Source organism: Montipora foliosa, chromosome 9 (genome assembly GCF_036669935.1).
Source record: "Montipora foliosa isolate CH-2021 chromosome 9, ASM3666993v2, whole genome shotgun sequence".
Lineage (NCBI taxonomy): Eukaryota > Metazoa > Cnidaria > Anthozoa > Scleractinia > Acroporidae > Montipora > Montipora foliosa.
Window position 1 is genome coordinate 1,888,111 of NC_090877.1, and position 10,172 is coordinate 1,898,282.

General features: G+C 39.1%; 1 protein-coding gene across 2 annotated transcripts in view; it reads left to right on the top strand.

The window, feature by feature from the left end:
• The window catches only part of LOC137969940 (transient receptor potential protein-like), a 42,765-nt gene extending 37,097 nt beyond the window's left edge, over positions 1 to 5,668 (top strand). For both annotated transcript variants that reach the window (XM_068816355.1, XM_068816354.1), the window contains exons 17-19: positions 601 to 805; positions 2,965 to 3,197; positions 3,411 to 5,668. In XM_068816355.1, the coding sequence (XP_068672456.1) occupies positions 601 to 805; positions 2,965 to 3,197; positions 3,411 to 3,635 (663 nt within the window). In that variant the 3' untranslated portion in view covers positions 3,636 to 5,668. The remainder of the gene's footprint in view (positions 1 to 600; positions 806 to 2,964; positions 3,198 to 3,410) is intronic.
• Positions 5,669 to 10,172: the final 4,504 nt, after the last annotated feature.

Genomic DNA, 10,172 nt, shown 5'->3' on the forward strand with positions numbered 1-10,172 from the left:
GAGTAGCAAACTCCTGAAAAGGCTTGGTACTCTGCCCAGGCTTTTCTCGTGCGTATTAAATCAAGAGAGTTGTTGTAGTCATTGACTAATATGACTGAAGTGGCTAGAACTCCTGTGGAGCCTGGTTCAAACAAGCATAACAGCGCTTTTCAAGAAAACAACCAACAGATTACGATAATAAGTAAATACTGACTCAAGAGAACAGGACAGAAACTGGATTTGTGTGATGGTTCTAAAAATATTGATCGTTTTGCACTTGGATGACTTCACGTCTGACGAAATATCTCTGAAAGTAGCATGTCCAAGCCTCTAGATTTCAAAACTTTTTCGGGGAAGCGTGCCACGAGATGCTCGCGCTTTTGGCTCTCGCTTTATTTTAAAATCTCTCTACCCCCACCCCCACGCCCTTGTCAAACATTTCTACAGTGGCTACGCTCTTGCCATCTTGAATACATTTAGCCCTATTTTTACTGAGTTTTTACTGAGCACAGCAAACTAACGAAAAGAATAATGAAACTGGTCTTCAGGGGACCTGTGGTACTCTTAAACTTCTTTCAGTCAAATTGAAAAAGAAAAACACAATGTTTTCCTCAATTTCAGATGATGATCCTAGAGAGTGTGGACACAAGTAGCCTGTCACTTGGTGTGGTACCTGGATCTTGGGATTGCAAAGACATTCCAGGCAAAAAAAAAAAGACTGTCGGTTTTCATACAGATTGGAAAATCTTTGATTTCGATTACGAACCAGTTTGCAAACAAGAAGAAGTGAAGCGAGAGTCAAAACCATGGACAAAAAAGGTTACAGGTGCGTTGAGTAGCTAGCTCGTTCACCAAACAGCCCATCAGTTCTTTTACTATTCATGAAGCCTCTAAACAATATCTACTGAATTCAGTTCGAGCCTTTTTACTACTGTTCCGTTGCTGCAGTAGTGCTTTTAGCTGTACTTGAGGGATAGAAAGAAAGCGAGCAATATGATATCGAGCATTTAGTATGGTGGTACACCCATTTTTTGTTTGTCTGGATTTTTTTTAATATGCTGTTGCTCTCCAGTTCCCACTCCTACAATAGTAAACATTCCCCTCAACATACCTTGTGCTGTTTAAAAGCTAAAAAATAATAGGTATGTAAATTATTTTTTGAGTATTCTGCTCCGGTCTTATGGAAAAGAGTGCCCTTGGCACCGAAACAATCACTATACTTTACAAAGCCCATCTAATCTTTTGCCAATCAAATGACAACTGCCTTGTTTCATATTCAAATGGTAATTTAACTGCGCAGACAGTGTCTATGTTGTTGCTTTTGTTTGTCTATTGCATGCTAGTCTCTTTCCTTCTTTATTTGTTTGTTTTTGTCATTGTTTTTAATGCTGCTGCCCTCCCCTGCCCCAACTTTTTAAGTACCAGTTCTTTGTTCAATGTACCTTTAATTTACCTTTAGTTAATCTAGAAATTACATTCTACAAGTAATATAATTTATCCTTACTTACTTACAAATATGGACTTTGGATCAACAAATCCATATTATAAGCTCAGTGTGTGTGTTTGTGAGTAGGTGCAGACCAACTGGAATACATGAACTACTTTTGATACCACACACATCCTTTAACCTTTATTGCTCTTTTATTTGTCTATGTAACTACTCAATACATGCATTAATTTATTTACTCATTAATTTAAATTTAAAAATTATTTACTCGTTAATTTAAAAATAACTTATTAAAAAACGATCACTGTTGTGATCGAGAGGCTCATCCATGCACTGTGATAAAGGGCTTAGGCTGGACTTGTCAGCTTTTGAATCTTTTTGTGGTGGCCAATTTCCTACATCAACACAGATGATACCAAATTTATGTCCGTCTATCCCTATTGATCAACTTTAACAGTTTAGAAACCGAGAGAGGGAGGGAGCACCTAGCCCACAAAAGATCAATAAATCTTTCGGATTTTATTCTTTGGATGTTGCCTTTCAGTAGGATTTTGTAACAATGTGTAAATCCTTTTCAGGCCTGTAACTTGTTTCTTCTCTGTTAAAATTCCGAAATTCGCCGATCCACGGTATCATCCGGGGTAAGATTAAACAATTTTCATCATTGAGGTTATATACGGAATGATGTACAGGGGCACCCAACGAATCTGTTCCTCACATTATCTGTTCCCCAGAGGAATCTTGCTGGCTGGCAAAAATACAGGTGTTTCGATGAGCTGGCTGGGAAATAGAGGTTTTGCCTGGGAATTACTGACTAGTATTTCAGTCCGAGCTGACTGTAGAAACTCTGAAGACTGAGGACGACTAAAAAAAAGAAAAATAAAATAAAATAAAAAAGAACCCCTTCCCTCCCAAACATACGACGGCTGGTCAGAATGATTGCGCTTGCGGAAAGAACCAGTTTTGTCCCGGTTTTGTCGCTTTTGTTCGGTCGTTTTGGATCGAGGGATTTGAAAGCGCGCGGAATTCTTGGCTGGGAAATAAATTTGATCAGCTGGCTGGGAAACCAACCAATTTTATCTAGCTGGCTGGGAAATTTCTTGTGTGTCTTGCTGGGAAAAAGAAACAGATAATGTTTTCCCAGCAACACTGAAAAACACCTGAAAATGCCTTAATAACATTAATTTTCATTAACTGGGGTATGGGGTATAATAATACATTTTACAACAAATTGGTCGTTCGGTGCCCCTGGATGTAAAACAAGAATGTGTGAAAAACTCGATGCTGAATATTTTTCTTATCCCTGATAATGCCGTGGATCAGCGAAAGCTCGAAATTTTAGCAGAGAGGAAACAATAGTTGCAGGCCTCACTTGAACATACATATCTTTCTGATTTTCTTTTTGTGGCGAATTTACACTCCTGAAACCAAAGTGAATAGTACGCTTACAGTTACCATATTTTAAGGGAATGGTATAACATATTTTAAATTAATTTCTTTTTTTGCGAAATTTTAACTGACTCTTCTGTCTCGTACAGGTGTTGCCAGAATCCGTCGAGGTGACGTCATTCGATGTACCGTCATGTTTAAGCACGAGGAAGAGAGACACGGGGAATTTCATGTTCCTGTTAGATTTACTGTTAATGGCACCAGGATACAACGTCAAGGTTTCAAGGATTCACCTAGCCCGCAAAGATTCATAAAATCCAAACCTGATGACCCTTTGTACCCGTTTATCGGGTTTTCCTACAAGAGCAGTGTGTTAGCAAAGGTGAAGACGAAAAAAAAAAACAAATGAAACAAAGCAAATCTGAAAGAAAAACAGAACAGAACAGTTTGCAAAGCCTGCACTGTTCAAAGGAGTTTCTAATGTAATGCACACCACCTTAAACTTGAGGCTAGATTAGATTGCCAGATTGTCGGTAGACTATTGAAGATTAGATTGCCAGGTTTTTTCAGTTAGGGTTTCGTCTTATATTTTCAGATGTGCGCAAGACATGATGTCGACGACTATCAAGACCTGCAACTGCAAGAAGTCAAATCTGAACTCACCGAAGCGAAAGGTGAATTATCCGAGGTGAAATTGCAACTTAATGACGTGAAAGTTCAGCTTCGTGAGGCGACGTCTAAACTTGATGACGTCGGCAGACTATTGGAGGAGAAACTTGACGCCGTGCTGACAAAGGCTGGCGTATTAAAGAATGAATAAGGAAAGCCAGAGAAAGATAAACTCGCCTTCAAAGTAAAAAAATTAAAACCCATACACAGGCAAGGAGATTTTTGGTATCTTCGTAAATGCCAGGGTGCTTGTCAAGTTTCAAGTTTATTGCGCACTATTTAAGTTAGTACAGTATAAGATGGCTTAAAAAATAAATAGATTAACAAATAATGAAAAGTACGTATAATATACAAGTTTGTTGATAGGTGCACTGTGACCAAGTAGCCGAAGCTTTCGTGTTGGTCAATGAAAGGCAGCTGCATTTTAGACCCCATTTGCAGTGACTTGCAAACTAGTTGGTAGTACAACATGTATAAAGCACGTGAACTAGAATGGAAACCCAGAAATCACTGAGGGGCGAACGGTACTTCAGAATAAACCGTATGGGGTGCCTTTCTCTATCGTGGCTAAAGTTGTACATGATATTTTCATCAACTTTGAAGGGAACAGCAGTGCTTAATTCAGTTATAAAAAAAGGTAGCTCACGGCGCTCACTTAGGAGAAAACATCTATTCTCTGCCACACTACGCTTCATATATCATATATCATATATCGTATCATATATCTTTCTTTACTCTCGGATTTTAGAGTAGCTTGGTGTAGCTAATATCTCCGGGCATTTACCCTCCCAATCATGATATACCACAGAAGACAGACCACAACACCGGGAACTACATGCCCTACTCTTTGCGACAAGTGTGTCGGTTCCTTTACGTTCCACAGGATTATGAATATTGAAGGGCTATGAGACGGGACCTCCGGCTTATCGTCCTTATCCGAGAAGACTAGAGAGTCTAACCATTTGCAGATGTAATTACAAAGGCAGCACTTTCTCCTCAGTTATTTAAAGACCCTGAGAGTTGGTCCGGCCGGAGTTGAACTCACGACCTCCCGCGTGACAGCCCGGTGCTCAACCAACTGAGCCACCGGTGCGCGGTTAAATGTAGCATGGGAGGACCTGTCCGGCAAGTTATCGCCTGCGTTTGTGCGCATGCAGATGGTACAAGAATCTAAATTATGCACGGTAATGATGCACGATGCATTTCAGTGGAATAACCTTGAGCTGAATACTTTGTATTTCACTGTTTGCTAAAATCAATTTGAAATCCTTGCAAACTGCCGGATTGGCTCTCAACATTGTGATTTATTCACAAATCGCACCATTTTCAGCTTCAAGTCGTATCCTTTTTCTAGCCCATCAAAATGCTGAAATTTTGGTCTGAGATCATAGTAAAACCCTTGCTCATCAAGCAATGGCTATTATCTCGTGGACAAGCACCTTGACTTACCTTTTATGTAACGTTACTTTTGAGTTAATCACAAAAAAAATGTTAAGTTATTGCCAAACACGGGAGCTTTTCTCTAGCTCGTAGGGTTATTAAAAACCAGCTATTTAAGGAAATACACCACACAAACGTTTCAGGCAAATGCACACAGGTTGATGCTGTGCTCTTTTGACATACACCTTAAAGCATCCTTTAGTTTTTATGCTTGACTTGATTGAATTGTTATTTGTATATATCATTGTTGTTTAAAACTCTATTATTTCTGCTCTCATGAAGGATTACACTGGCCTCGTTTGTTGTTTTCGTTGTTTTTCTTACAATTTGACATTTCGTTCGCATGGTTTGTTGATTTCTAGACATAAGTGGGGAAAGAATAAATGAAATGATAAAATAGAGTCCAATTCGAAAGCAATTGAACGCGTACTTGCGCTGACACAGTGATCTATCCTCCGATTTGTTACAAAGTGATCAACAAACAGTGCATTCCAAGTTTAAAATGAGTATGACACTTTTCAATTCAAGGGATCACCTTAACCAAGAAAGAGGCCTTAGGTAGCACCTACTAATTTTAAATGGTTAGCATTAAGGTTGGGGTTATGCATACTGTGCATGATGACCGTTTCTACTTTTCTATCTCAGAGCTTTTTAGAAGGACATTGTTCATTGATGATCTTCGATCCTTAGGAGGGCAGGGGGCAACAATATTGAAATATCTTCAAAGGAATAAAAGAACTGTCACATACATGATGTATTGTTGATTTTTGATTTGCTTAGTTATTTGCTCTATCTTTTGCTTACTTCGAATTTGTAATCAAAAGCAAGTGAAAACAAAACTTTGAAAAGTCAGGAAAAAGGATTTCATAATCTATTGATCAAAGGACATTTTGTAGGCTTTTGTAAGTGTTATTTCTTTCGTATGATCAAACAAAATATTTGGTTTTTTTTGTTTTTTTTTTTAACCTTGCTGAGTTTGTTTGTAGATATAAATCCAAACTATGTGATTATTTTGGCACAGTCTCCTTCAAGTTCTACAATTTGAGCAAGTAGCACATTTGGATGAATGTCCGTTTCCTTTCCATTTTATTAATTTTAATTAAGCACCACATAATCTGAAGTTTGAACTTCTTTTTCTTCTTTCCCTTTAGGTGTGTGATAATTGCAGACCGCAGACTGCTTACAAATAGTGCTGATAAGCAGTAATCAAGTCTAAAATGAGCATGCACCCAATTCAAATAGTGCCGATAAACAGTATTTAACATTGTCTAAGCACCTATTTTAGAACGGTAGCTTTCAACAACTGTGATTTAGGGTTAGTCTGCAGTCCGCGGTCTGCAGTTTGCAAGTGTCAGACACCGCTCTCCTTCAATGTCTGACACATCCACTTTTTCAAATTATTGATTATTTTCCTGCTCTGTATTCGATGTATCTGTGACTGTCCACTCATTTGTGGCTTTTTGATTTCTTTTCTCCGAGAGATTCCGAAAACCACTTCGCACTGCATTTTGACAATGATTCTGTGAATGGTTATGTTTTTTTACAAGTGGTTTCTCCAAGATAATGACACTAGTGGTTTGGTGACAAGTTCTTTCCTTTAATTAAACTGCTGTTACCTTTCGTTGTTCTATTTGCCCTTGTCACCATCCTTTTTTCACAGTGTGAACGTTGTGTTTGCGGTAAAACAAACAAAACAACAATAACAATCCTTTATTGACTCACGCTTATTGCAAGAAAAAAACGTTATATACATTAAATTACTTACAATAGGATAACAAGGAAAAATAATAAATTACTTGGAGCCTAGGGGCTTAAGGAACCGTGAGGTCTTCGAGCTAGCTCTGATACTCTTTTAAGTTCATTTATATAATAAAAAAAAGGACACAAGGCAAAAAGAACTATAGCATAATTGAGTTAGTTAATAATAAAATTTATGTTCGGGTTACTTTTGAGGATTCTTCTGGCAGCAAATAGCGTTTAATTTCTTTGGAAAAGGAAAATGTAGTGAAGTCTTTCACGTGATGAGGAATATCGCCGGCCAGAGATCTATTGCCTGAAACGAAAACATTTGTTTGCCCATGTTGGTTAAAATTAACCGCGTCACTGGCACATCACTCTAAACATCTTCTACACGACAGATCGAAGTACAGCCATTTTCATATTCCTCAGTCACTATTCCAAAATATATACGACCCCGGTATGCTCCGGTGGGGTGTCTTCCACTGAAGACAGGATTCACAAATAGAGACAAACGCAAACGTATGAAACGACAGCGACGTGACCACATAATTTAGCAATGTTTGGCCATAGGCATTTCTACATGACACTGAACCATGATTTCATTGGTTCAGACCACAAGCGACGACACACGTCTGGAGGCTTGTACTGAAGTGGCAATCTAAGATAGCTGGGAAACGAAGTCACATTAATTACAATATTTACTGATCTGCCATAATAGTAAAATAACTCGAGAATGTACGATCGTCGGGGTGAATGCACTGCACTTCCGCTCAGGTTGTCGAAATGTCAGTAGATGTCAAATTGTAATCACTAAAGAGCTTTGGATCGGAGGACGATCTGAGCACGCGCACTTCGAGAAATGTCTGTCAACATCGCGGCAAAATGAGTGCGCAGGCTTGAGCCACGCGCGAATCGTTTCCACGCGCGAGGGACTGGTACCAATCAAATGTGCCATAGAAACAACAGCGCGGCAAAATGGCGGCAATTTAAATTCTCTGTGTTTGTTTTCATTTTGCGATGATAAGGACAACACTACTTTGATAAGGTTTAAATTTTGAAGAGAGCTTCCTGAAAGACTAATCTTCCGTGTGTCTTTTCAAACCAAAAAACTATAGTTCAAACCAGGAGAATTTTACCTTGCATTCGAGCGCTAGAGCAAAAGGACGAAGTTCGTAATGTTATTAGTCGCGATGGTCTCTGCGTTGGTAAACTTCTGGGAGGAAAACTGTGCACTGAGAAGGAAAACGCGGGGTAAACATCTGCAAGGGCTGAATGATAATTCCTTTTGCGAAGATGGCTTATGTTGCTGCTGTTGAACGAGGAAATCGTCTGTTTGTTTCATTGGAATCATTTGAAATTGAGAAATAAGCTTTTAACAGTTCTTTTCATGCCCGCATCCCACTCATTCGGCAACATGGATAAGTGACTTCCCTGCTCTCCATTCTCATATTTTACAACACTAGTTACTTTTACAAGAGCGAGGCAATAAAATAAAGAAAATAAGTCTTAATTTTAAGAGAGGATCACAAAAAAGTTTTGAAACTAAGTATAAATTTGACTCCAATGCTACTTGATGTTTCCCTTTTACTTGGAGTTTGGTAGTGCTCCATCGTTGAAAATATTTTTTCAGCATTTTTCCTGCAGCTGGCTGGTAACTGTAATTTTTTTCTCCAGCTTCGTCGATCACCTTGTAGAGCCTTGCTGGGATGAGGGTGGGGAGACATGAGAATCATGATAATGAAGCATAGAAAACATTCATCCGCATGTGTTTGGAAAATACTCATTTCACTTTTGCATGCATTGCACCAGCAAAAATCCAGCCTAAATTTTGCACTGTGTGTAAAGATACTGAGAGAGGAATGCAATCATACATCCAGCAAGAATAGAGGCATTCTGCTTCATACAACTGATCCAGTTTCACTACCCAATGATAGACCCACAATGGCTCTACCTGGACCTACAATGACTCTATCTGATTCATTTTCAACAACAACAACCACAACAACTACTACGGTTTGTGTTACCACAAAACACAATATACACTAACTCAAATATCTCTCTAATTTTATTGTTGTAAGTACCGTATATTCATTATTAAGACTATTACAAGTAGGAGCATTCTCAGAAGTTAATATCCAAACCCATACTCAGCAAGAGAAAGACTAGAATAACATACAGCTGTATTAATGAAAGCAAGACAGTTTACTTGAATAAAAAAAACAAATTATATTTGCTTGGTCAAACATTGACCGAGAAGGTGTGGCAAGTAAATAATTATCGTCCCTTTTCTAGACAATTTTGAAGAGCTGTTTGGAAACCATCTTGTATTAATCACTGACATGCTCACATCTGTGATGTTTAATTTGCAGTAATACTGTTGTCATCATGCAGAATCTCATGCAGGAAAAAATGAGAGATGAATAACAACCCTGGCTTTTTTCATCACAAAACCAATAAAATATTCAATGCTGAACTCCTCATCACAATCTCTGAAAACAATCTGGAATGTTGCTTGCCACGCAAGGTTTGACCAGATCAGCACACACACACACCAGGAAGAGTTTTAGACTTAAGCACTGGAATAAGAATAAATGACATGTTTAAGAAACAACAGGAAACTGATCAAAGTAAAACGTTAATATTATTATCACTTGGTCATTTTCATGCACAGATGTCACTTAAGAGGCTTGAAAAAAAACATGGAAATCTGTGCCCTATTTGTAAAAACCCCTTTATAAAAAAAACTAAACTTAACTGACCCCCTTAATAAGACGTTTCGGTCACAGTAGTCGTGGTGGTTATGGTGGTCATAGTAGTTGTGGTGGTTATGGTGGTGACAGTGATCGTATTGGTCACAATTACTGTGGTGGTCATGGTGGTCGTGGTGGTCACAGTAGTTGTAGTAGTCGTAGCAGTCACAGTAGTTGTGGTGGTTATGGTGGTGACATTAGTTGTGGTGGTCGTGGTGGTCATAGTAGTTGTGGTGGTCGTGGTGGTCATAGTAGTTGTGGTGGTTATGGTGGTGACAGTGATCGTATGGTCACAATAGCTGTGGTGGTCATGGTGGTTGTGGTGGTCACAGTAGTTGTGGTGGTCATTGTTGTCACAGTGGTCGTGTTAGTCGCATTAGTTGTGGTGGTTATGGTGGTGACAGTGATCATATTGGTCACATTAGCTGTGGTGGTCATGGTGGTCGTGGTGGTCACAGTAGTTGTGGTGGTCGTAGTGGTCGTAGTAGTTGTGGTTGTCGTGGTGGTCACAGTAGTTGTGGCGGTCAGTGGTGACAGTGATCGTATTGGTCACAATTACTGTGGTGGTCATGGTGGTCGTGGTGGTCACAGTAGTTGTAGTAGTCGTAGCAGTCACAGTAGTTGTGGTGGTTATGGTGGTGACATTAGTCATGGTGGTTGTGGTGGTCACAGTAGTTGTGGTGGTCATTGTTGTCACAGTGGTCGTGTTAGTCGCATTAGTTGTGGTGGTTATGGTGGTGGCAGTGATCATATTGGTC